Source organism: Carettochelys insculpta, chromosome 29 (assembly GCF_033958435.1).
Source record: "Carettochelys insculpta isolate YL-2023 chromosome 29, ASM3395843v1, whole genome shotgun sequence".
Lineage (NCBI taxonomy): Eukaryota > Metazoa > Chordata > Testudines > Carettochelyidae > Carettochelys > Carettochelys insculpta.
Genome location: NC_134165.1, coordinates 14,144,594 through 14,171,646, shown reverse-complemented (window position 1 = coordinate 14,171,646; position 27,053 = coordinate 14,144,594). Strand labels below are relative to the sequence as shown.

The 27,053-nt window shown below is 58.3% G+C and overlaps 1 protein-coding gene across 1 annotated transcript in view; it reads left to right on the top strand.

The window, feature by feature from the left end:
- Window positions 1-27,053, top strand: part of LRP1 (LDL receptor related protein 1) — a 169,046-nt gene that overhangs the window by 63,932 nt on the left and 78,061 nt on the right. The window contains exons 7-9 of the mRNA XM_074980191.1: window positions 23,105-23,267; window positions 25,019-25,241; window positions 26,551-26,740. Of these exons, the coding sequence (XP_074836292.1) occupies window positions 23,105-23,267; window positions 25,019-25,241; window positions 26,551-26,740 (576 nt within the window). The remainder of the gene's footprint in view (window positions 1-23,104; window positions 23,268-25,018; window positions 25,242-26,550; window positions 26,741-27,053) is intronic.

Sequence of the window (27,053 nt, the reverse complement as noted above, 5' to 3'; positions counted from 1 at the left end):
TCTGAGCGTTTTTGTCCTTAAAGCAGTCTCTCTTTAGGAATTAGCACTTCCCCTTGGGCTGGGCTGCTCGAGAGGTGCAGGCAGGCATTTGGCCTTTGTTCTTTTGCTGCTGGTAACTTGCACCCAGGAGGCAGCAGGCTGACGGGTGACGTTCAGAGGAGTGCTTTCTGGTCTCCGGATGCCCCAGCCTCATGCAGAGCAAGAGAGAAACATGCCTGGTACAGCGGCTGGGATGATGTCCACAGACAAGAGAAAAAACCCATAGAACGGGTTCGCAATCCGCAGACCATCCCCTCTTTGAGCTTCGTGGCGGCAGGCTTTTCTCCTCTGGTTTGCTCACAAACCCTTCACCTCCAGTGCAGCTCCAGGGACTTCAGTGAAATCCCCTCCCCTTGCACCAGGGTGGAATTGGCCCATTAACGTAACCATAGACACCATGCTTAAGAAATGTGAGGCCTTTTGGGATAAAAATCTGTAACCCCGACGCTTTGGACTGAAGTCTGACCTCTGAGATCAATGATTGTAGCTGCACTGAGGGGAGGTGTGGGGGGGGTTTACATGCAGGACCTACAAATAACGGAATGTTTTGGGGGAGAAAAACTCACGTGAGGCTTAATCATTTATTGCTTGTCACGGGCGAAGTTTCCAGCCCCCAGTGTTCCAGGCTTTGAAGTCTGGCGTCCGAGAGGGCCTGAGAGGTAAAAAACGAATGAAACTCGTGGTTCTGTCTGACTGGTCGTTTCGGAGCTGCGGGGTCCACTTGTGTTTTCAGACTTTTCTTTGTAACCACAAGGCCAACCCAAGAAGCATTTGTGACCCAAGAAGCGTTGGGTGTAGAACAAGACAGTTGAGTTTCTTGTGCAGTCGCTTGACTCCAACAGTGGGAATTGAAAGCCCTCAGTGAACAGCGCAAGTGTGTGATAAAGCCAGGAGAGGTGGGTATGCGGCCAGTGCTTTGGGCTTGTGGGTTCTCATCTACGCCTGTGAAACCAGACGGGTCAGTTTCACTTTCTGGTTTGCCTGCATTAGTCTGAGTTTCAACTCTGTAGAGAAATCTGCCCAAGACCGAGAGTTATTTAAAAACACAAAGTTTAAATACAGGGTTAGGAACCTTTCTAGTCTGGTGCCCTTGAGACCTGACCAGTGGTGGATGAGAGAATTTGCCAACCACAGGAGGTTATATTATCTAGTACATTACCAATCCTTCCACTAAGTTTGCAGATGGTCCCAAGCTAGGAGGGGTTGCAACTGCTTTGGAGGATAGGGTCAAAAGTCAGTGATCTGGACAAATTAAATAAATGGCCTGAGGTAAACAGGATGAAGTTTAATAATGACAAATACAAAGTGCTCCACTTGGGAAGGAACAATCAGTTTCACACATACAGAATGGGAAGCGACTGTCTAGGAAGGAGTATGGCAGAAAAGGGATCTGGGGGTTACAGTGGACCACAAGCTAAATATGAGTCAACAGTGTGATGCTGTTGCAAAAAAAGCAAACCTGATTCTGGGAGGCATTAGCAGGTGTGTTGTGACCAAGACACGAGAAGTCGTCATTCTGCTCTACGCTGCGCTGGTGAGGCCTCAGCTGGAGTAGTGTGTCCAGTTCTGGGCACCGCAGTTCAAGAAAGATGTGGAGAAATTGGAAGGGGTCCAGAAAAGAGCAACAAGAATGATCAAAGATCTAGAGAACATGACTTATAAAGAAAGGCTGAAAAAATTGAGCTTGTTTAGTTTGGAAAAGAGAAGATTGAGGGGGGACATGATAGTGGTTTTCAGGTGTCTAAAAGGGTGTCATAAAGAGGAGGGAGAAAACTTGTTCTTCTTGGCCTCTGAAGATAGAACAAGAAGCAATGGGCTTAAACTGCAGCAGGGGAGGTTTAGGATGGACAGCAGGAGGAAGTTGCTAACTGTCAGGGTGGTCAAACGTGGAACAAATTGCCTGGGGAGGTTGTGAAATCTCCATCTCTGGAGATATTTAAGAACAGGTTAGATAGATGTCTATCAGGGATGGTCTAGACAGTACTTGGTCCTGCCATGAGGGCAGGGGGCTGGACACAATGGCCTCTCAAGGTCCCTTCCAGTCCTCGCGTTCTATGAGTCTATGATTCCTGGGCTCTTAGAAGCCATTTGGGGTAAATTACAGCTAAATAACAGCACAGAACACTGAGAGCCAGGGCTGGCAGCTGGAATCCCAGGATAAGAGGTCACCCGGCTAACTGAAGTCGTGCCGCGTTACGGATGTTGCTGCACGAGAGCGTTCTGGGTTAAAGACTGTATAATGCGGAGTTTTACAAACGTTCCCTGTATCTTCTGGCCCAAAGCTGGTATCTCTTGAAGAGGTCTGTCCTGACCATGATTTCGTCTCTCAAGAGCCTGATGTCGATCTGTAAATCCAGTTAGTGGCTCCTTTATTTTTCTTGCTTCTTTATGGCATTTGTCTGCTCCTCCCTCGTCTCACGCCTCCCAGTGCAGTTCCTCTGGGTGGTGTCTACGGCTCCCTCGACAGCTTCGAGGAGTAGTGGGGGCTGTGTGGGGCTCTGTGCTCGGAGTTCCCCTCCGGTTCCTTCGTTTTATGCCTGCGACCTGCCCCCTACCCCTGTTTTCTCATTTCTAGTCCTCCGAACTCACTTGGTCCCTGGGTCCAGTGCTTAGGTTCAGGCCCACCCACTTCCCAAATAGTGCTCACCGCAGGTACGATCAAGGATCTACGCCCATAAACAGACCTCAGTGGTGTCTGCTGCTCACGGGGCTTGTGTTGGCATCGGAGGGGGAAAGGCCAGCACTAACGGCTGGAAAATTGCCAGCCTTCTGGCTGGTGTTGCTCTGCTGGAAAGCTGGGCTGCATCTGCCTGGTTCAGAGAGGCGCTTCGCAGAGATGTGTGACTTACAGGGCGGGGGGTTATGGTCAGTCAGTGCTTGGCATGGGCCCAGGTGCACGGACCTTTCAGATTTCCTCCGTTGCAGTTTATTCAGCCCAATGCCCCTGGGTCCCGATGACTTTCTGCGTGACGCCTCTTCTGTCGCCTCCAGATGGAAGCTGCTGGCGTGACAGCACTTTGGGGGAGCATTGTCACTGGAGCTGGTTTAGCAGCTGCCCTAAATGACTCAGTGAAATCCTTCCTCCTTGCAGCCGTCACCCAACCCAGGGGCTAATTTGCCTTTTAAGGGCCACGTGAGTCACCTCCGGGAGATGCAGCGGGGAGGGAGATGGTGCAAAGGAGGAACTTCGAGGGCAGTAGCAGGGAAGTGCGAGTTGCTGAGAAAGCTGCACACGGTTGAAATCCTAGTAGCTTACATTAGCAGCTGGGACCAGTCCCTTGGTGTGGTACAAGCGGTGGCTGTGTGGCCTGGGTTAGCGGTACATGGGTCAAACCAGTTCCAGCCTTTTCCTTTGTGTCCTGTCCCCATTTTAATCCATCTTCAGAAATGACGTGGCCGCTCTCCTGCTGCTGGGTGGGAGCCTTTGAAAGGTTCCCTGCAGGTCACCCGCCTGGGTTTGTACAGCTCCTGGCGTCGCGGGGCTCTGCTCTGTGATGGGGGCGGGGGAGCTGCAGCCTGCACAGCATGGACAGGTGCGGAAGGCCATTGCTAGTCGGCTGTGGGGGCACCGCGAGTACAGCTGGAGTTTCTGCAAAGCGAGGCAGGTCCTGCCCATCCCCTCCCCCTGCACCGGAGCCTGGTGTTTAAAAGGGAATCGCTCCTCTTTGCCCTGTGCTTTTTTGCCCTGATCTCCAGGCTGGAAACGTACCTTCTGCGTAACAGTAACCCTAGCGGGAGGGGGAGATTCTACAGCTGCAAGGGGACTCTGCGGGTGGGGATTTGTTTAAAAATCCAGCCGAAGCCCTACTGGGTATCATGTGCTCGTGGGAATAAGGGGACTTGGAAGTAGGCGGGGGCCTTTCGAAAAGCAGCCCTGTCGGGGCGAGACGCGTCAATTTCAAAGCGCCGCAGCTGCCCGCATGCTAATGAGGCGCTGAATATGCATTTCAGCGCTTCATTAGTAAACTTCGAAATGGCCATTTGCGTGGCCATTTCGAAGTTTGGGGCTAGTGTAGAGGCGGCCCCCGGATGTTAAAAATGAGCGGGAAGCCTGGGCAGCGTCCCCCATGCCCCCTGGCCCTGCTTTCAGACCTGGTGGTGTGGTCCTGAAAGCTCCCTCCTGGGGGGAGAAGGGTCATCTTCACCCCCCTGCACGGCATCAGCCCCTTTTGATTTCCAGCCGTCTGCTTGGCAGCGTTCCAGGCTCTCGGGGCCCAACCTGCTGAGCTGGCCGGGGCTCTGTTTTCTGTGACCTAAGCTCCTGGAAGTATCGGGGTTCTGCGCCCGACCCCCCAGAGCAGTTCACATCCTGGCTGCCCCATTGGGTGTGAAGCTGCAGCTTTCGGGTTGGACTGGCAAAGGGCGAGTTCTCGCGGGGCAGGGGAACAAGGGACCCAGAATAAGGAGCCTTCTTTTTCCTCGAGTGCTTAAAACCCAAAGAAGAGAACTTTCTTCTCCTTCCCTTTTCCTTTGCTCTCTCTCGCCTGGGTTGGAAAGTTCTAGCTCTGTTTCCAATCAGCACAGTCCCTGGCAGAGGCTGCGTGTCTGCTCACATTCAAGGACAACAGGCGAGAGGGGGAGGAGATGGTTTTCGGCAGCTTGGAACGGTTTTCTTCCCTGGAACAGTCCACCCTGGGTTGCTGCTCTTCCTCGCTGTGGACACCGGGGGGGGGCCCAATGAAGTTCCCTGCTCCAGGCCAGCCACCCCTTTCAGTCCCGGGGCGTAGGGATGTCCCCTCTGGGGGTTGCTGGCTAAATTCCTGAGCCCCTTGCACAAGGGAAGTGCACCCCCCTGGCCTGCCTTGCACGGTTAAGAGGAACGTGTGCTCAGGGGCTGCTGTCATGGAGGCCACAGTCACAACTGTGGTGCCAGCCTGGGTGTGGTGAACCCCTGCGCACGCCCACGGGGCTGCACAACCAGCCACGCACAACCCACGAGCGATGGGGGAAAGGAGCTGCATTTTAATGGCATTAAGGCACCTTGAGCCGATTGATGCCAAGTGGCGTTAGGAACCTAAATGCCTTTAAAATGATCTGCTGAGGGTCCCACTGCTGAGTCAGGGATAAAAGCTGCCTCAGGCCAGTCATTCAGCCTCAGCTCTTGTCTTTGGGGACCGAGGGGAGTCGGGCCCAGCTGTCATTGAACCAGCGTGAGGTGTGGTAACTGCCATGGGCCTGGGGGGGTTGGGCATTGGTCTGGAGGAAGAGGAGTGCGGCTCTGCTAGGTTATGGGGAACAATAGGGTGAGAGCCGGGCGTGGGGTGCGGCGGAGGTGAGGATGCACTGGAAGGGGAGACAGAGCAGAGCTCAGCCCATACAGAAAATCCCCCCAAGACTGAGAAGCCTAGAGGATTTAGGTGCTGACTCAAAACGCAGTTGGATTTGGGTGTCCAACTCCCTTGGTCGCCTGTTGAAAGTCCCTCCGGCGGGAGTGTGGTGAAGGGAAGGAAGGGAACTCAGTTCTGCTCACGCATCCTAGGCCTGACCTGCGGCCTTGGCCTCCCTGCAAACTCAGCGCTGGGGTTGAAACCCGGGGCCGCAACGCCTGCCAGCCATCTGAGCGGATCCCCCCGAGCTCTGGGGCCGTGCTGGCGGCTGCCCTGCCTTGGGGGGGCATTAAAATGGGGCCACGCTCAGGAGCTGGTCTCGACATGGGGGGAGCTGTTGCGCTGCCGGGCAGGCTTGGTCAGGCAGATCTTGGGACAATGCCCCTATTTAGTTCTAGCTGAGTTTTCAACCAGTTTCAGAGCCAAAAAACAAAAAAAAAGCGGCTTTGAGGGTTTTATGCCACTGAATTCTCTCGGCTTAGTCGCAGGCTGGCTTTGGAGACGCTGAATAATTAATGCCAGCTTCCCATTCAGACGAAACGCTGGCCTCTAAACACCTCAGGTACAAGCTGTGCTGCCCAGCTGCTGGCAGAAGATGCGGGGTTGAGAGCAGGGGACTGTTCTCGTTGATGTGGGTGGCATCCGGAGACCTTGTTCAAACACAGACACTGTTGATTTCGCTACCCCGGGTGGGCAGATCCCTCCAGGAAGCAGGCAGGTGTGTGAGAGATTCAGGTGCCGCCCAGCTGATTAACCCGGTGCCCGTGGCCGGCAGCGTGAGTTTCTAGGGGTGGTGCACATCCACACATGCCTCCGTGCACGTAAAATTTATTCTTCACCTGAATGGAAGAAGTTAGCTGGAATATTGATTTATAAAACCTCTGCATTGTCCTCCTTAAGTTCACCTCTGCTGGGATGCCGCCTGGCAACACGTTTGGCTGGGTGCTGTCTGCGGCTGCTGACACACCGATCATTTCCAGGGCCTTGCTACCTTGTGATCACCTGTTCTCTGGCATCGCAGACAGAGATTATGAGCTTTTTGGGGTCAGGGGCAGCTTTCTGCTCTGGACAGCATCTAGCGCAGCAAGGTCCCGATTTCTCACTGGGTAAGAAGAATGACCCCTTGCAGGTAGTTTACGGACGTGGGATTTGAGAGACAGGGCTTCAGCTCAGCTCAGCTCTTTGATTACCTTTATCTCCCCAGAGTCTGGGTTCTCCTTCTGTAGGATGGGGAGGGTGGAACTTCCCACCAGGGTGTGTGGCTCAGATCCATTCATGACTATGACAGGCTCTTGAGATGTGGGTCAGAGGAGAACCTATGCAGGAAGCTGCTTCCACAATATGAACCACCGTAAACGATTGTCTGAGACGCAGCTGTGTTAAATGCTGCCGGTCCAGTTAGGCCAACGTTTACTTGGGGCGTAAAGCCCCAGGACTTGGGGGGGCAAGTGGTTTCATGAGCATCCGCCCTCTGCTTTTCCACGACTAGCTTCTGTGCCCCTGGCGAAAGAGCGGAACGCTCCAAACCAGAAGACGGCAGAAGCCTCGCTGGGGTTTTGAAAATGGCCCTCCCGCTGGTCGTGCCGGTCTCGTGGCCGTTTGCCAGCGTGCCGGTGGAGCACTTTGGGCCGGGCCCGTGGGCCACTGGCATATGCCAGAGTCCCGTTGCAGCTGGAGACATTGAATGTTGGGGCCTTCCCCCTGCTGGCCCTGTCTCCGCGCGGCTCGGGGGTTTCTTCTGGCTTTTCAGAACCTCGATTTCAAAGGGGCTTGAAAAGAATTTCCCCAGACCCCGGAAGGAGCGGGGAACCAGTGTGCACATCTGCCAGCGGGGTAACAAAAGGGGTTTCGTGGAGGGGAAGTTGATGGGTGCTAGCTGGGTGTAAGCTGCGTCTGCTGAGCACTGGTCTTCTGGTGGGACCTTTCCAAGCTTTCTAACTAAAAAGATGGCTGAGATATCATGTCTTCCCCCCCGCCCCCGTTTCTTTTTGCAATGAAGACCGACCAACCCCCACGCCCCCACCCCTAAAGCCTCCAGAAAAGGGTCAAACATCCTCCTGAAAAGGCTGGCATCTAGCCCCAGAAATGCTCCAGGGCTCGAGACGCGTTTCAGGGGGCTGTAGGTTCTCTGCAGAAATCCCAATGCATTCCCCTCTCCCCGTGGCAAGGAAAGGTCTCTCTCTCTCTGGCTGCCTCGCGCACCCCCTGCCAAGAAAGAGGCACTGCTAAGAACAGCTTTGGCTGGAGAAGGGAGCAGCTGGTAACTTTATCTGATGACTCTGCTCTTTCTTTAACTGTTTAAGAACTGGAGATTACTGAGAGGCGACTGCACCGTTGCAGCTGGCAAGGAGGGGAAGATGACTCGGGGGGGCTATAAAATTGGGATCGGCATGGGGGAAATAAAGAAGGAAGTATTGTTTGCTGCTTCTTGGCGCAGGAGAAAACGAGGCTCCAGGTGAAGTGAACAGGCAGTGGTTTTAAAACAAACTCAAGCTTTTCTTCGTGCAGCAGGCGGGCGGCCATGGGACTTCCTTTCAGTGGAGGGCGTGAAAACCAAGACAGTCATGAGGTTTAAAAAGTACTAGAGAAGTCACTGGAGGACGGGGCCAGGATGTCAGGGAGGTGTCTCTGGCATCTGTTTGCCACAAGCTGGGTATGGGCAAGGGGGATGGATCACTCGGTGATGTCTCAGGCACCTGGCATTGGCCATGGGCAGAAGACAGGCACCTGGGCTGGATGGACCTTTGCTCTCACCCAGCCTGGCTGTTCTTGCCTTCGACTCGAACATTGGCAGGTTTTTAGGAGCAGCAAAAATACCTCTCGGCTGCAGCATGTTTGTCAGCAGCGTTCCCTGGAAATGGAGTGCACAGGTGGCCGCCCAGCAGAGATTGAGGTGCTGCCCGGCTGATTGGCAGAGCGCCCACAGCTGGCAGCCTGTGTTTCTTCCGGTGGTGCACATCCGCACATGTCTCGCACACAGACCAAAAGTTATTCCGCACATGGATGGAAAAAAATAGCGGGAGCCCTGGCTTTGAGCCAGATGCCTGAGTTCCCCGTGTGTGAAACGGGGATAAAAAATGCCCCTTTCTCTGCGGCTGTGGCAGGTTGCTGCACCCTGAACACGCACGGTAAAAAGAAATCTCAGCACCGTCTGGGCTGTGTCCTGACTGAGGCCGGGCCTGGCCCATGGACACAGAATTAGACTGTGTTATTGCAAGTCCCCAGATGAGGCCACCTGTCAGCTCCTTGGGGCTGTTTTGGACAGTGTTCAGCACGGGGAGGCCCAGGGCCATGGCCGCAGCTTCCAGGAGCCTTGCAAGTCAGCTTCATCGTTACGATTATGCTTGGCTTTGCAAGAGACCAAGTCTTTGGGGGCTGGTTTTGTTGGGGCGTGATTCTGCCTAGGGTGACTAGCCTGGCGGCAGGAGGTGTGCCCAGGATGGAGCTCTGCAGAAAGGGACCTAGGGGTCAGTGTGGATCACAAGCTGAAAATTGAGTCACCAGGTGACGCTTGCAGAAAAGCCAACCTCGTTGCGGGCTGCCCGAGCAAGGTGCAAGAATTCGTTCTTCCCCTCTGCTCTGCGCTGGTCGGGCCCCTGCTGAGTTCTGTGCCCAGGGCTGGGGGCATCCTTGCAGGAAAGATGGGGAGCACCTGGAGAAGGTGCAGAGAAGAGCAAGGAAGAGGATGGAAGGCTGAGAGAACATGAGCTGCGAGGGGCGACTGAAAGAACTGGGCTTGTTTGCTTAGAAAAGAGACGGCTGAGCGGGGACACGAGAGCAGTTTTCAAGTGCCTAAAAGAGGGTTGCGAGGAGGAGGCAGAAAAATTGTTCTTAGGCTCTGAGGACAGGACAAGGAACAAGGGGCTTAAACTGCAGCCAGGGAGGTTGAGGTTGGACATCAGGAAAAACTTCCTACCTGTCCGGGTGGTTAAACACGGGGCTAAATTGCCTGGGGAGGTTGTGGGGTCTCCCTTCTCAGCGATACGGAAGAGCAGGGGAGACAGACACCTGCCGGCGATGGAGACTGCCTGGTGCTGCCCTGAGGGCAGGGCACTGGAGTCGATGACCTCTCGAGGTCCCTCCCGGCTCTCGTGTCGATGCGTCTGTACTTGGGAAGTGCATCCGAGGGCCGAGCGCTGCAGGATGTGGGCGGTGTGTGAGCCAGGGCCTCTCTGCTGCCTGGGACTCAGCGCTGGGACGTGACAGGGCTTAGCCCCCCCCCAGCTGCCTGTCCCCCCCACCAGCCCATAGGCAGTGCCGAAAGTGAAGCCGCCCGTTTTTCCCGCGTGCCCCTGTGAGCTGCAGTGGGAGTTGGGCCCGGTGCAGGCTCTTGTCATGGTGCAACCCTGGGGCTTGAGAGGAGCACAGAGAAGTTCCAGCCTCGTAGCCAGGCCCGTGGGCAGCAATTGAATACGCCGAGTGCGGGGCCACGACCAGGGGCAGCTGTTCCAAAGAGCCGCCCAGGCTTGCTCCCGGCTGCGCTCGGCTTCAACGGGGCTGGGAGCCCCATGAGAATAGTATCGCCACCCCCGGGGGCGGCTTTGCCAGCCTGGTCTGCTCTGGCGCAGGGCGGGCTGTGGTCAGCGAGCGAGCGGAGGCCAGCCCCGGGGCAGCAGGGATTGTTCTATTAAGGCAAAGTCTTTTGCGGGGTTTAGCCGGATTTCCTCTCCGAGGTCATATCCGAATTCTCCGGGCCGCGGAGCTGCCGCCGCCACTGCTCAGGGCAGGGCGGCTTGGTTGCCTTTTTCCCATTCCTAGGAGCGAGGGTTCAACTTCAGGAGGCCCAGCTGCCCCGGGCGCTGCAGGCTGGCAGGGCGCCAGCTGTCAAGGCCGGGTTAAACGGCTGTATTAGGATTTTATCGGGCAAAGAAAAAGCAGAGCTTCGGGTTACAGCGGAGCCTTGGCTTTGCCGGGGGCAGCAGCCTTGTTAGGCAGCTGTCAGGAGCCCATGGGCCCGAGAAGCTGCAGCTCTGGCCTGCGCCATCCCACCCCGGCCTTTGCCGCGACTTGCAGCCCGGGCGCGGCGCTCCTTGTCGTGGCGATTATTCGCCCTGGCGCAGATCGGCAGCCCAGGGCGTGGAGGGTGATCCTGTTCCTGGTGCCCCCACGCAGCTGCCGGCAGGAAGGGCTGGGGGCGATTTCCGATGCGGCTCCCCGCCCGCGGCTGGGCGGTGCCGGGTGGCTGCAATAAAGGAGTGGCGGTAAATGCCTTGCAGCTGGATGGCTCTCCCAGCTGGGCGTGTGCTCTGTGGTGTGTTTCGTTGGAAACGGGAGTAATGCTTTTATTTAGCCATCTTTTGTCCTTCCTTCCCAGCCCCGGCTGTCCCTCCTCGTATGCATCCCTCTGTCTGTCCCTCCTGCTTCCCTCATCTCTGTCTCCCCACCTCTCAGCCCGTCTCTTTGTCTGTCCATCTGTCTCTGTCCACCCGTCTAGCTCTGTCTTGGTCTATCTGCATCCCCTGCCTGTCCATCCCTCTGTCTGCCCTTTTCTATCTCTCCGTCCGTCTGTCCTTTCTCTTTCTCACCAACTCACCAAAGACACGTCAGGGCCAGAATCTAACCTGACTTATGCCTGCCGTAGCCTGGCAGGGCTCTCAGCTTCTCCCCCCCACGACGGTTGTCCTGGGTTTCCCGCTCGTGAGAAGGCGGTAGAAACCCGACCAGGCTTCCCTCTATCTTTTTTCATCCATGTACGGAATAAATTTTATGTGCCCTGAGGCATGTGCGGATGTGCACCATCAGGGGCCATACACGCAGCTGGCTGTGGGCGCTGCTAACCAGCAGGGTGGTGTTTGACCCTCTCCTGGGTGGCCGTCCCAGCGCTTGGCGTACAGGGAACCCTGCCCCCGCCCCTGCTGCTTTCACTTGCTCTCTGCATCCGGGCCTTGCGTGGTGGGGTCAGTATTGTCTCCCTGGCCCCTGCGCTTTCCCGTTGCAGCCCGTCCGGGGCCGGGGGCACCGGCTGCAGTGTGAGGAGACGATGGGCTTGGATTCTAACCTCGTTGGGGGCTCGTCTGGCATCTGCTCTGAGTCGAGAACCCACCTCGTACCCTCCGCCAGCCTCTCACTCCCAGCCCTTGGCTCCAGCCCCTGCCACCCGAGGTTCTCAGGGTCACCGAGACGCCAGGCCACAACCTAGATGAGTCACAGCCGTGTGTTCTCGCAACACGCCGGACGGTGCAGTCCCCGGGTGGGCTCTGGGACGAGACCCCATGGGAGCTCTACAAGACTCGTGAGCTAAGGCTGGTCGGGACCCGGCTGGTCCCTTCCCCGGCCGCTGTGAACTTCAGACCATGCATCTTCCCCAGCATTCCCTGCGAGGCCCTGCAGGAGGGCAGAGCGTTTCTCTTGGAGAAAAGCCTCTGCAGAGCCTGGCTCCTCCGCCATCCAGCCCCCCAGGTAGCTAATCACCTTGGCTCTAACAGTTGGGTCTTTAGTGCCAGCGGGGAATTTTTCTGGGCCTTGTTGGGCCTTTGCCTGCTGGAGGAAAGAGCAGCTGAAATCTTTTCCCCATGACTTTTCTTGGCAGCGATGAAGATGTCGAGAGAGGTTTGCCCTCCCTCCCCTCAGCGCCCGGCGGTCAGGCGCTGTAAAGGACAGGCCTTGGCAAGCCGTAGGCTCGGCGCCAGGGTTCCCTGGCAAGAGAGATTCACGGGCAGCCAGCTGATGAGCACGGCACCCGCCAGCGGCAGCCTGTGTTTCTACGGTGGTGCACATCCGCATGTCTTGGTGCGCATAAAATTTATTCCACCCAGGGCGGAAAAAATCAGTGGAAAGCTGCTCAGCACCCAGAATCACACAGCAGCCTCCTGGCTTCGCGGCTTGCCTGTATTTTTGCTGATAAACAGCAGATGAGTCCGTCTGGGTCCCAGTGCTCGATGCGTCCCTGCCCTTTGCCAGCCGCCACCTCCCCTAAATTCTGCCTCTGTGGAAGCAGCCTTGGCAGGCTGAGCCAGCGCGGCTGTGGCTGTCTTGTAAGGGGATGCCACAAGAGCGGGGAGGGCGGGGAAGTGCTGATGTTCAATGTAGGTGGACCCCGTAAGTGGCGGCAGCTAGAAAAAGGTGCTCTTAGTCCTGTGTCTGCTTTGGGGTGCCAGGGAGCTTCCCCTGTCTGGGATCCCCCCCAGGGCCAGGGCGCCTGATGTTTGTTAAGGGGACGGGCAGGAGACATACTTTTTAATTAAGGAAAATCGTCCCCCTGGGAGCCATGTTTATCCATCAGCTATTTTGCTGCTACAGAGCCGGCCTTGTTCTCCATGGGAAGAGAGCGAAATTCCTCCAGATTATGGGATTAGGTACACGCATCCCAGGAATCAGCCCTGTTTTAAAAAAAAGGAAGCCAGTGTGTGGGAGCACAGGCGGGGCCTGCATTCCTCAGCCGCTTTCCTTCCCCTTTCGGGGGCGGTTTGCAACCAAAACATTTGCGCTCGAGGCTGGGTTACGGCCTTTTATCCCCACAAGTTGCATCCCCGGGGTTGGTTTGACCTTGCGGCTGGGTTACAGAGCGGCACTAGACGTACCAATCCGCCCCCTTTCCTTCCCTAGCCCTTTCGCTTCCGATCGGGCTCCTGTGGTGTTAGGTGCTTGCGGAAGTCGGACACCAGGCGTGGGCTGTCGCCTCCAGCTGCTGGGGCGCCACGCTCTGGGGTGGAGTTTGGACCTTTCTTCCCCGCTGTCTGCCACTCCCGTGAGCTGTCGGCTTTGGGCTATTGCAGCAATTCCGAAGAAATTCTGGCTCTCTTGGCATCCAAACGCCTGTTGGTCTCAGGATTTCACCCGGGCGTTAGAGCCTCACCTCACCAGGGTGTGCTAGAGCAGGTCGGGACAGGGTCCCTCTAACTGTTTCCATCCAGGGGAAGAATAAACTTTGTTGTGTGCACCAAGGTTTGTGAGCTGTGCACCACCAGGAGAAACGCATGGGGGCCCCCTCTGCTAATGAGCAGGGAGGAACCATAATCTGCTGGGCCGATGCCCGAGTGCTCAGCTCAACAGGGAACGCTGGTCGGGATCGTTTCCGCCCCTGAAAAAACCAAACAAGTTCCAGCCCCAACCTGAGAGCATCGTATGGGTGAAAACTCCCATTTTCCATTAACTCTCCCCTTCTCTTTGGAAGGGGAGGCTGGTTCAGGCAGGGGTAGGCGCTCCTGCGGGGAAGGGCTGGTGTGCAAACAAGGTGGAACGAATCCCACTCGGAGCAGGTTGGAAGTAGCCCTGAGATCCTATCATCCGACCCCGCTATGGGCCAGGCCAGAGGGTTTCACTGGCGTGTGCCGGTGCATAGCCTAGGAGAGGGGAGTCCAGTACATATGCCACTCGCCACAGGTGGCAAACAGCACCCTGGGGTGTGGCAAACACGGTTCTCAAGCTGCATGAGGCTCCTCCTGAGAGCCGCACCTGGGGGCGGGGCACCAACCCCCTGCTCTGCCCATGTGCCCACACCCCGTGGCAGGAGAAGCGCATGGCGGTGGCTCTGGTGAGTCGCCGGCATTGAATGAGAACAGGGGAGCTGGGGGGCGGGGCTGGGAGTGCCTGGCTCTGGGGGTGGGGGAGGGCATTTATTTGGGGGGGAAAATATGGCAAATATGGAAAGACACCAGCCCCACCTGTGGCGATCTTTGAATTCCTGTTGCATGGCACCTGCCTGGGAGTTCGTGCTGCCAGTTCAGGAGTAAGGGAGTGAGTGCGGCTCGGCCGTGGTACTCACCCACAAAGCCTGTATCTATACCACCCTGCAGGTAGTGGCTCTTTGAAGCTAAGCAGGAGTGTGCCTGTCCAGCAGTTGGATGGGAGACCTGTTGTAGCTGTGGGGAGGGTGTAGGTTGGATGTAAGGGAAAACCACTTCAGTGGGAGGGTGGTGAAGCGCTAGAGCCTGTTACATGCAGAGGTGGTGGAATCCCTGTCCTGGGAGGTTTTTAAGGCCTAGCCAGACAAAGCCCCAGTTGGGGTTGGTCCAGCAGGAGGCTGGACTTGCTGATCTGAGGATTCTATAAGCCAAAACTGCTCTGGCCTCGGGCTGGCGCCTGTCTGACGCTCTCTCCCATAGAGGAGCTGGGAAGGTTTGGGGCGTTCAGCTCGGTTGTCTGCTATGGAAAACGGCTAACATAGAACTTCCGACTGAACATGTCCTCTGTGCCCTGCTGCATCCCTCCTCTCTGGCCTCAGTGAGTGTTAACCTGCAGGAGGCGTGGAGGGCGTAGGGTGAGATCCTACCAGCCCCTTTGCTGAGAGGAGCACGGCTCTGAACAGCTGTGGAGATGATCCATGGGCCCCTGTCCAGCTGAGAATCCTTCCTGATCAGTGCAGGCCTGGACGCTCGCTCTCCTCCTGCACGAATGGTTTGGTGTAACCCCCCAGTCTGTGCCTGTTAGCCTCTCTTAACTGACTTCCCTCCCCAGAGGGCTCCTTGGTTTGCAGGGCACGTCTCGGGGCTGTGTGTGCCACAGATTTTCTGACAGACGTTTCAACACTGTGTCGAAATCCTCCGTGTTCCTGTTGGAAGATTACTGCAATCTCACTTCCTTTGTATTTCAAGCCATGATTAATCTAAGGCTGTGGAGCATCTGACCATCACGTTCTCTTAAGCTGCTGACCTAGTAAAACCGAGAGCGAGATGAGTTGCTTTCCCCCTGAGTTTTCCCTAAATTCGTGTTACATGAGATCAGGGCCCCAGGGTGCTAGGTGCTGTACAGATGCAAACCGGAAAGGCAGCCCCTGTTCCAATGGGTTTCCAAAGGCAACTAGACCAAGAAACGCTGAGGGTGAGAGAAAGGAAGAGTTATGCCCCCATTTTACAGGTGGGAAAACTGAAGCAGAGAGACATTGACTGGCCCCAGGTCACACAAGGTGACATGGTCGACAAAAAAAAGGGGGGAGAGGTTCTGACACCCAGGTCCTCACCACAAAGGTGCCTCACTCAGGTGGCTTCCTATTCCTAGCCCAAAATGTTGCACTGCTGTGCTCTGTGAAACGTCGGCCACGCCACACCCCAGAGCTGGCTGCATTTCAGAGAGAGGCAGGAGCCAATTCTGATAGAGGCTGACTATCAAACCCTTCGGGAGGTGCTGCAAAGAGAAGCTGCTGGTTGTTGTGCAGAGATTGTTTTTCTTCCTCTACTCGGAAATCTGGGTGGGGGGGAAAAGATCTGGCTTATGACTGAGGGGAGACAGTGTGGCCTGGTGGGCTGGGACTTGGGGAGCCTGGGCTCTGGGTCTGATATTGGCGAGCCTTGAAAAATGAGGTCACAGTGAAGCGTTTTGAGTACTGTGGTTGCAGAACGCTAGATGAGGTTAAACCGCCAGCACTGGGGCCTTAATCATAGAATCACAGGGCTGGAAGGGACCTCAGGAGGTCACGTCCAGCGCCCCGCCCAAAGCAGGATCACCCCCCACTAAATCATCCCTGAAGTTGTCCAAACCTTTCCAGCCTCCCCCTCGGCGGCTGTGCGATAAACTCCCAAGGTTGCAGCTCTTTTCGGGACGGGCGTTTTAAACCCTTGCTTGGGCAGCGCTATTTTAACCGACCGACGCCCAGCTGGGAAGCAGCTGCCAGGCCGCGGTATGGAAGATGGTGCAAGATGTGGCGGGCGGCCTGCTTTCAGCAGTGTGGTTCTTGCACAACGAGCTGATTTGAGTGGGAGTTGTCACTCTACCCCTGCAAGAAAAAAAAATTGCAACACCCCTGGTACAGCTGAGTTATGGAAAATGCTCACGGCGGTCCCAAGCCGCTCTTGCAACACAGGTTTCGGGAGTTCAGGAATCGGCTCCATTCGCTTCTAGGAATTGCCTTGCATTTTGCCAGCTGCCCTTTCTTCCCTGCCAGAAGTTTGTCTGAAGCCCCCCGCCAGCCCTCTGATGAATAATTCCTCTGGCCCTTGGAGGGACATGTCGAAATTTGTTTTGTAAAAATGAAAATGATGGAAGGAGGCAGAAGAATTCCCTCCCACCCCCACAGTGACCAAAGGTGGGGAAATTTACCAGCTGGCTGTTAACCTTTGGGTAGAACCTGGCAGGGAAGGGAGGCTTGGAAAGTGGGGGTTGTAAAGGGGTTCAGGGGTCCCCAAGCTCTGCGCACCGTCTGCAGGCAGGCGTGACTCTCACTCAGCAGGAGAGCAGTGGGTTTATTAGCTGACAGGACACAGCGTCATACAGAGGTGTCACTGCAGCCGACAGAGACAGCCAGTCCAATTCACGTTGGGGAGAGGAGGCCCCCTGAGGCGGGGCCTTGCCCCCTCCTTTGTCTCTCTCTCTCCTGGCCCAGACTCACTGCTTCCAACTCCCAGTTCCAGTTCAAACCCTTCAGGCTCCACCTCTTCCTTTGTCTGCAGCCCAGAGGTGTCACTTGGTCACCAGGTTACCGTCAGCAGGAGCCCCCCGCCCTCTGTGAGCCCCACATGTACACACACGTATCCCCCACTCCATCACAGGCTTCACGTCATCTTGCTGCTGCTACAGATGCTGCCAGGGACCTTTTCTCTGTGCGTTAGCCCCCTCCCCGCTGCAGAAAACAGAGGCTATGATCCCTCCAGGCAAGCTCTTTGGGGCAGGGGCTGCTGGGCATACCAGCAGAATCAAGCCCAGAGGGGAACTGATGGAGGTTGCGGGTTCAAGATGTTCCTGTGTCCTCTTCCAACCTGCTTCTTGAACCCCGTCCCAGGCCTTGCAGGCAGGATCCGTTTGCACGCTGACTTGACTCTGCTGCTCGTGGTTATCTTCTCCGTCAAACACAGGGCCATAGAGAAGAGCCTGTCTTGCAGGCAGTGCAGGGTTGTGGCTTTTCGACCTCTTCTTTCCTTGCACTGCAGCTGCAAGGGGTGGTTTGCATGGAGGGTGGCAGGCCCCGGCAGAGCTGAGATGAGTGAGGTCCGATATGTCAACCGCTGCAGGGCAGCCTGGAGACTCTCAGTGTTTCAGCTGAGCTGGGGCCAACCCAGCCTGAACGCAGAGGCCCCAGCCAGTGGGTCTCATGGCAAATGGGAGGAAAAGTTTTAAAGTTCCAGGGGAGGAGGGAGTGCAGAGAACAGACGCAGCCTTCTCTGAAAGGGGGGATTGATTTTTCCAGGAAGAATTTAAAAAAGAAAAAGAAAATAAGCTGGACTTTGTCGGCTACATCGGTCAAACCGAGGTGGAGTTTATTTGCAGGACCGATACTTTGATTAGTCTTGTTGACTTAGGGTAGCAAGTTATTAACTAACCCCGTTGCTGCCCCATCAGTTAAGCACTCTACCCTCTAGGCCATGCTGCATCCCCTGCTGCACAGGTAGCCAGGAACACGTTGCTCTGGCTGTCGCCAGAGGAGGTGGGGTGGTTTTGAGGCATGGAACAAAAGGAGGACAGAAGAGGGAATTCTGAGCTAGCTACGCTGCCTATGTTCTTGGCCTGTTCGGACTCTACTTACAGCGGATAAGTTAGAGCAGCCCCAGGGCTGCTCTAGCTTTACCAGAGGCCTGAGGGAGCTGAGGGTAATGGAGAATACACAGAGAGCAGTGTGTTCTGATCTCCGGCCAGACTGCAGCAAAGCTCTCGTGTCCACTCTGTGCGCAGCCTGGGCTGCAGGGTTTGTGGTTTTCCCAGGCTGTCTGTAGCCCTTTAAATTGCTGTAGCAGCCGAGAGGAGGTCTAGGCCGAGTCTGCACTAGAGAGAGGGGTGTGACCCCCAGAAGAGCTACACCCTTGTTCTGCAGCATCATGTTGAAGAGCCGGGCTGGGCGCAGGGTTTTAATAAGAACATGGCCTTTTCCCCCAAAGCCACAGAGCAAACGGGCTGGGGTGGGGGCTCCTGCCACACCAGTATTAGGGGTTAAAAACAGAGCTGGTGAAAGTAGCTTCCAACCTAAGCCCCAGAGGAAATCCTGGTTGAGCCAGGGCTGCCAGAAAGAGCGGGAAGCAGTAATAATCGTGGTCAGAATCTGGATTCCTGCGATCAAGGGGAGGGGAGCGATGGAGCCGTTTGCGAAACAAAAGCCTTAGCCGACGTGTAATGCTTTCCAGCTGCAAAAACACAGCCCGGGAGGCACTGGCCAGCCGGCGTCAACTCCGCTTCACCCAGCTGCTGGGCCAGGGAGGCCCGAGAGTTCCTCGCGGAAGGACAGCTCCTGAGAAGGGCTCTGCAGAGGCTGCTCGAGCCCCTGAGTTGCATTTGGGACCACAGTTCACAGGGCACAGGTCCCCTCTGTTTTCATGTGATTGTGCAATGCTAAAGATTCCCCGTCTGGCCCCGCGGTGCTCAAGAGCTGTCTGCGCCCAGAGAGAGGGCGAGTTGGGTGTTAGGAGCTGTGTATTTGGGCCTGGCAGAGGTGACAGTCTAACTGGACGAGGGGCGGGAGATGAATGGGGGGAAGTGGCAGCCTTGGGAGCAGAATCCAGCCCCCTTCCTGCCCGGCATCCTACTGGATTGGGCCAGGCCGAGCGGTGCAGCTGAGCCGCGGCAGACCCTGGCTGATCAGGGTGTCTTTGGCCTTGGTTTCTTCCAGCGCCCTCCCGGAGGCCTTGCAAGCTGAAGATTGTGGCTGCTTCCTTGAGCCGCCCAGCTGCTGGCAGGGGCTGCCCCTGGGCCGGCTGTTGGCCCCAGAGAGGTGTAGGTCTGTCACCTGGTGCAGATGCCTGGCTTTGCCCGTTCAGTGGGCAGGGCCTTCAGCCGGGGGCGAAGCTGCAAGGGCTGGGAGGGGCAGCAGCGGGCGAGATCAGCCTCCGCCAGGGCCTGGGCTGATGCGCCGGCTGGGTGTTCCCTGCCGGAGAGCAGGCTCTTGGTCAGAAACCCAGCGTCCCAGGGTGGCAGCAGCGGCCGGCTGGGATTGTGGCTGTTCCGGCTCAGATCTGGGCCACGTTGGGCCGGGTGCCGCACAGGCCTGTTGGGGGGACAGCCCCACCCCTAGAGATCTGGCAGACAGACCGTTGTACGGGGGCGCAGTCCCAGTATGCTGAGCGGCTGCCCAGGAGAGGTGCAGGCACCCCCAGCTGATCAGCAGGGTGCCCAGGGCTGCCCATAGTGGGCGGCCTGGTGCTGTGGGTGGTGCCCACCTAACAGGCCTCAGTGCACATAACAAAATTTATTCCGCCCGTGGATGGAAAAGAATTGCGGGAACGGTGGGGGTGGCTTGTCCGAAGCTGTCCTCGCTGCGGCAGAGAACTGCACCGTCCTCCCCACCGCGCTCTGGTTTCTAAAATGAGCCCATCTTGTTCCCCAGCCACCCCCACTCCTGGTCCAGCCCCCCATGGGGGAGGACGGATGTCTGCTCTCGGCCTCTGCCCTGCAGGCCCCGACTGTGCCCATGGACAGGTACCTAGTGTCCTCCCCCTGCCCGGCCTGCATCCCCGGGACTGCTGCCCACTCGTTCCCGAGGGGCTGGCTGCTCCTGAGACCGGGGCGGGCGGTGGGGGACCACAGCCCTGTGGGCCAAGGTTCCTTTTACAAATAAGCTGCGGGCTGGGACGGGTTAACGAAGGAGGTCTGTGCCATTGCAGCTTGTCTAGTTGATACCAGGTCCAAAGGTTGGTTGGTAGCTATCCATCCCATTGCACCCTGTCTGTCCGTCCATCCATCCATCCCTATCCCTGCTCTGTCTGTCCGTCTGTTCCCATCTACCCCCACTGTCTATCTGCTATCCATCCCCATCCACCCTCTGTTTGTCCGTCTGTCCCCATCCACCCCCCTGTCTGTCTGCTCTCTGTTCCCAGGCAGCCTGTCTGTCCGTCCATCCATCCCCATCCGTGCTCTGTCTGTCCATCTGTCCCCATGCACCCCCGCTGTCTGTCTGCTATCCATCCCCATCCACCCTCTGTTTGTCCGTCTATCCCCATCCACCCCCCACTGTCTGTCTGCTATCCATCCCCAGGCAGCTTGTCTGTTTGTCTGTCTGTCCCCGGCACCCCCTCAGTCCCTATCTATCAGTCTAAGCACCCCCTGCTGTGTCCCCAGTGTTTTTGGCAGCGCCAATCCTGTTCTGAGTGCAGCCCTCGCTGGCCCCCAGCTGTGGCACAGCCTGTTCCTGCTTTGGCTCCTGGCTGGCTGGGCTGGGCCTGCGGGTTACAATGGCCACGCTGTCGGGTCACTGCCCAAGGGGGGCGGCTGCGCTTTGACGGATGGAGTTTTGTCCTTGGGCCCCCGTTGCCCCTCTCTGCCTGGCTTGCCCCAGGTACTGCTGGCCCCTTTGTCAGCCTTTTCCTCCATCAGCCTCTCGGGCCTCCTCAGTGTCCCCCAGCACCCCCTCTGCTCAGCCGCCGAGCCCAGGGCCGGGAGGAAGTGGTTAGGTGCCGGGAGCCAATACCTCGCTGTGATTTCTGTCGGTCTCGGCACGGCCTTTGTGCCTGGGTGGAAACCTCGCAGCAGCCACCAAAAGGGTTTCCAGAGCCTTTCCCTCCTGCCGTCGCCCTGGCTGGATTGCAGACCCCCAGCCGCTGTCGGGGGGGAGTTGAAGCATTTGGCCCTCAGTGGCCCATCTCTCCCCGAAGTGTCTGTGAAGGGAACGTTTGCAGCCGGCCGGGTTTTTTAAATGAAACTTGCAGCCTTCCCTGCACGTGGCTGGGGGTGGAACGGACCAGCTGGTCCCCAGGGAGGCACTGAGTGCCAAGGAAGAACCCAAACAGGGCATGGGAGGTCTGAGGGACCAGATGGAGGAAGGCCAGAGGAGGGGGCTGGGATCCAGGATGCCTGGGTTCTTTCTGCTGCTTCCTTTGCTGAGACAGCAACAAAGCCCCCGTGCTGCCCCACTCATTCCCTTCCTCCGGCAAGCTAGGGCAGGATGCCTGGGTTTTCTTTCACGCTACGAGAGGGGAGCAGAGATGGGCGGCCTGGCCCTGGGTTTTGTTCCCAGCTTGGTGGGGGCAGCGGATCCTAGTGGTTAGATTGACAGGGGCCTGGGAATGGGGCTGAGAGAGCAGGTCAGTGCAGTGCCAGGAAGAGACCCCCAGCTAGGGTGAGTCCCACCCGGTGCCCCCCACGCTAGGGCACATTCCCCTCCCGAAAGCTGAGCCGAGCCGCGTCCTTGGCCCTGTGCGAGAGGACCCAGCTAGAGGGAAGGAATGTGGCCGCTTTGGGTTTATCTGTTTTAAGGGGCTCGCATTGGTTTTAATCAGCTCTTTAAACCCGCGTGCCAGGTCCTGCCTCCCACCTGCGTCGGCCCCTGGGGCGGATTAACACCGCCTGGTTCCCGCTGCCTCCCACTGGCCTTGCCGATGGGACCCTGGGCTGGCAGCCCTGTTCTGCAGCCAGTCGGTGCCTTCCACCCAGCGCCTGCACCAGGCCTGCCTACCTGCCTGCCCCGGGAACCCACGGGCAGGCGCTCTGTGGCAGGGGCCGCGTCAGACCCTGGGCACCGTCGTCCGCAGTGCAGGGGCTTTGAACCAGAGGTGGAGAAATGCTGGGCTGAGGCAGGCCCTAGTCAACCTCAGCCAGCCCCCTCCTTTGGGACTGTCCCCAGCAGCCATGGGAGCTGCACTCCGGCAATGAGAGCTGCTCAGCTCAGAGAATCCTCGGGCTGCAAGGGACCTCAGGAGGTCATTGAGTCCAGCCCCCTGCCAAAAGCAGAATCAACCCCAACTAAGTCATCCCAGCCAGGGCCTTGTCAAGCCGGGACTTAAAAACCTCCAGGGATGGAGATTCCACCACCTCTCCAGACAACGCATTCCAGTGCTTCACCACCCCCTGGGGAAATAGTTTTTCCTAATATCCAACCTACACCTCCCCCTCTGCAACTTCAGACCATTGCTCCTTGTTCTGCCTTCTGTCTCCACTGGTAACAGCCTCTCTCCATCCTCTTTAGAGGTCCCCTTCAGGCAGTTGAAGGTTGCTATTAAATCACCTTTCAGCCTTCTTTTCTGCAAACTGAATTACCCCAAATCCCTCAGCCTCTCCTCATAGGCCATGTGCTCTGCCCCTGAATTATTTTTGTTGCCCTCAACTGACCCTGCTCTAGCACATCCACATCCACACCCTTTTTATACTGGGGGGCCCAAAACTGGACACAATATTCACCAGTGCCGAATAGAGGGGAACAACCACTTCTCTAGATCTGCTCGAAATGCTCCTCCTAATGCACCCCAATATGCCCTTAGCCTTCTTGGCTACAAGGACACACTGTTAACTCATATCCAGCCTTTCATCCACCAGAACCCCTAGGTCCCTTTCCGCTGTACTGCTGCTGAGCCAGTCAGTCCACAGCTTATAACAATGCTTGGGATTCTTCCGCCCCAAGTGCCGGACTCTGCACGTCTCTCTGTTGAACTGCGTCAGATTTCTTTTGGCCCCGTCGTCCAGTTTATCCAGGTCACTCTGGATCCTTCCTCTACCCTCCAACGTATCTACCTCTCCCCCTAGCTCAGAGCGAGGCCAGGCTGGTCGAGCGGGTTGGGGGGTTAGGATTCGTGGGTGTTGGTGCCCGATTCCCCTGGGTGGCTCAGAAAGCCCCTGCGAGGTGTGAGCCGTGCAAAGGGGTGTCCTATGCTCTGTTCTGGGCTTTTCTGCTGCACCCTCCTTTTCTCTCTCGGGTTCTCTCCTCTCCCTGCCCCGCTTGCCGTTGTGGGTTTGTTTGTCCCTCAGAGCCTTCCCCGGGGCTGAACGGTGGGTGTGTGGGGTGGGTTGTGGGGGCAGTTGTTCAGCCCTCGGCCTCTGCACAGCCAGCTCAGGGCCAGGCAGTGGCAGTCGGGCGTGGGGGCGTCTCGTGGTGCGGGAAGTCCATGCAGAACGGCCCCGCCGCCTGCGATCGTGAAGCGCCGGCCGCCTAACCCTCCCTGTCCCTCCTCTAGATGTGGAGCAGATGGCCATCGACTGGCTCACCGGCAACTTCTACTTTGTGGACGACATCGACGACCGGATCTTCGTCTGCAACCGGCAGGGGGACACCTGCGTCACGCTGCTCGACCTGGAGCTGTACAACCCCAAGGGCATCGCTCTGGACCCGGCCATGGGGTGAGGAGGCCGGCGCCAGGCCAGCTGAGCTTTATGACGCGGGAGCCCCTGGGCTGGGCCAGCCCTACGAACGGCTCCCCCAGATGGGCCTGTCCGCTCGCTCCCGGTGTATTTCCGCAGGCCCAAGCTGAGCGTGGGGCGGTTGTGCGGGCGTTACAGGGACGCACAGTGAGTGGTGGGTACGTTAGCAGTGTGAGCCTGGCTGGGGCAGCTGGGAGTGTGAGCACCGAACCCCATCAGCTGGGTAGGCCCTGAGCCGACGGACAAGCTGGGCACGTCGTTCCCAGGTGTCAGCCCAGCCGGCTAAGCGGGCGAGGGCCTGTTCCCCGACAGGGCTGCAGGCCTGGTGGGAGCAAGTGACTGGCCCCAGGTTGCTGGGCGAATTCGAACCTGATCTCAGCTGGGGCGGTGAACCCCAAGGCTGGGGAATATCAGCTAAACTCAGTGGGGTTCTCCCCCTGGGGTCCAGGCCCTGGTGGGGGGCTACAGAGAATTTCAGGGGGTCCACCGATTACGGCTAATGCTAGTCCCTCAGGCCCAGGGCAGAAAGCCCAAGTCCAGCTGCAGTGGGCTGCAGCCCAGGGCTCTGATTCCCACCCCTGCTTAGCTCTCTGGGGCCCCCTGCGTTGTCCTGCTTGCAGCCACCGAAGGCCAGCCCTGGCTTTCGTACGCCGAAAAGCAGCTGGGGCACAACTGGGCCCTGGAGTTTTGTAACATGCTGGGCTGGAGAACTCCTGGTTTAACAGCCCTGGGGGACCCACGCCGGTCTCTGCCCCACTTGGGCCTGCTGGCGAATTGTGGCCTGGCAAACGCAGCCCAGGGGAGGCTGCTCCCTGGCTATGGTTTTTGGGAACTAAGATGTGTCATATCCCCAGTGGGGGGTGGGGGAGGACGGCTCTCCCTGCGCTTAGCGTCACGTCCTGCGTTCGCTGCAGGTGACATCTGCAGGTGCTGAGTCATCGGCCCGGCTCCTGGTGGGCTGCAGAGTGAAGGGGGGCGGGGGCCAAGCAGAGGAGCAAAAGGGGGTGTGAAATCTAGCCCGGTGGCGTGCGAGGTGTGCGAGTGTGATGCTGCCGTGCACTCTGGGCCTGCGCACACGCGTGTGATCTCCAGCCACGTGCATTCCCCTGTGCTCACGTCACCCGGACCGACCCCGATATGGGTTGCCAAAGCCAGCTGCCCTGTCCGGCCCCTGCTGGGCACCCGAACGGCGTGCGAAGGTCCTGGCACACACAGGCATCCGGCTGTGGTGCCGCCGTTCCCGAGGGGAGGGCGCAGCGGCTCAGGGAAGAGCCCGGGGAGGGATCAGGGCATTCGAAAGCCGGCCTGACCGCGGCAGGCGGTTCTCTGCTGTGTGACCGCGGCTCTGGCCTGCGCTGCCCGGCTCGGTCCCGGGGCCCCTCCTGGTGGTGGCAGCGAGGAATGGCGGGCAGCGTTCTCCAGCGCTCCCGGGCCCGGCAGCCGGCCGACCGCGCTGTGCCTCCGGGTGCGGGGACCCCAGCTGGTACGTTCTCCACCCACCTCGGGGGTCTGAGTTTTCCTTCCACGGGCGAGCAGCCAGCAAGCCCTGGGTAATCGCAGCCGGCGTGCGTGGGTGTGCGTGTGGGCGTGCGCTCGTGGGTGGGGGGGTGCTGGTGCACTCCGCAAGCACAGGGGTTCTCACCCCCCTCCCAGCTCTTTGCAAGGAACCCCTCCCCCGCTCCGTGGAGCTCTCACGTCGCCCCTCTCCCCCCACGTTTCTCTGCCTGCAGGAAGGTCTTCTTCACCGACTACGGGCAGATCCCCAAGGTGGAGCGCTGCGACATGGACGGGCAGAACCGCACCAAGCTGGTGGACAGCAAGATCGTCTTCCCCCATGGCATCGCCCTGGACCTGGCCAGCCGGCTGGTGTACTGGGCCGACGCCTACCTGGACTACATCGAGGTGGTGGACTATGAAGGCAAGAACCGGCACACCATCATCCAGGGCATCCTGGTGAGTGAGCGCCAGCGGGCAGGGAGCCGGGCGCGGGCGGTCACAGCAGTTATTGGTTGGGTGCGCCACTGGGGTGCCAGGAGCTGTACGCATGGGTCATCCTGGCTGTTCTGCTCCCGTGGGCCTGGCCTAGGCGTGGGCATGGCCGGAGCACGGCCCTCTCCTATTGGAAGCTGCCGGGGTGGCGATGGCAGAGGTTTCCATACCCCTTGGCCTCTGGCTGCAGGGGCCGTGGCCTCGTGGCACAAGGCCATTTCTTTCATCCCGGTGCAAACGGCAGTGGGACTCTCTCGTTTAAGTCCAACACGGCCGAGGTTGAGTAGCAGCAGTGTGAAGCTGAATAAGCAGCCCCCTTAATCCCAACAGCTGTGATGGAGCCTTAGAGCCCCCGGTCAAAGCTCTGATGCCTCCCCTCTCCGCGTTGCATCAGCGTATTACCCAGCACCTCCGAAGGGCATCCCTAGGGGAGCGCCCAGCCATGCTGGGGTCCCGCTCCGGCACTGAGGGGAGCCGCACCCGCCAGCCTCGTCTGCGTTGGCTGCTCGGCCAGAGGCCGGCTCAGGAACCTCCCAGCTCGAAACGTTTTGGGGGAAGAGAGATTCAGCCGTGGCTGAGGGTTTTGCAAGCCACTGCTCCAAAGGCCCCTTGGCTGGAGCAGGCTTCTGCCAAAGAAACAAGGGAGGTTTTGCAGAGGTTCAAATTGACCGACTGAGCTGAGCGGGGCAGTGGGGGGCGGCGTGTGGGTTTGGGACGAGTTTTCAGATTTGGATCTTTTCCAGCCTGACCCAGGCCGGGGCATTTTTGTTGCAAAAATGCAGAAAATTCTCCCTGTGCTCCGGTGCTGCGCAGGGTCCGGACCGTGGGCGGAGCAACTTGAGTGACCGCCTCCTGCCCCTCCCTAAAACCTACGAGAAGTCCGGTGGCACCTTAGAGACTAAGAAACACTGGAGCGTGAGCTTCTGGGGGCCAGGGCCACCATTCATTCAGGGCTGACCAAGGACTGGGAGTGGCTGGCCAGCTACAAAAGCCGTTTCCCCTCTCTAGGTGGGCCACACCCTCCCTGGCCGAACTGACCTGGTTAACTTCCGCCTTCCCCTTGCTTGGGATCCCTCCTTTTCCCGGGCATGTCCGCTCCATGTGTCCGACCAAACGGGACTTCGCCCCTGAAAGCTGATGCTCTGGGCCAGCTCGCGTGGTGCCGTCGCCCCTGGAGGCGGCTGTGGGGCACCGCCTTGGCCAGCCCTACTGGGGGATCCCGGGCTCCGTGCCAGGGACGCTGGCTCCCACTCACCCGGGCGCTGCCTTTCAGATCGAGCATCTCTACGGCCTGACCGTCTTCGAGAACTACCTGTACGCCACCAACTCGGACAACGCCAACACGCAGCAGAAAACCAGCGTTATCCGCGTCAACCGCTTCAACAGCACCGAGTACCAGGTGGTCACCCGCGTGGACAAGGGGGGAGCCCTGCACATTTACCACCAGCGCCGGCAGCCCACGGGTAGGGGCCGGGCCGCGGCCGGCGAGCGCATGGGGGAGGCTGGCGTGGGGCCTGGACGGCGGGGAGGGACCTGCCCCAATCAGGGGTGATCCAGAGGGGTCACTAGGGTAGTAGCCCAGTAGCGTGTGGTTCTTCTCGTCCTGTGTCCTGCCCCTACAGTGCCAGCCCCTCTGATCCCTCCAGAGCTGTACAGGGCCAGCGCCTCCCGGCAGACGTCTGTGGAGGGGGCTGGGGCACCAGGCATTGTCCTGTGGGGCTCCCAGGGATGTGGGGCTCCCCCATTGCCTGCCTCCACAGGGGCCCCTGAGTGTTT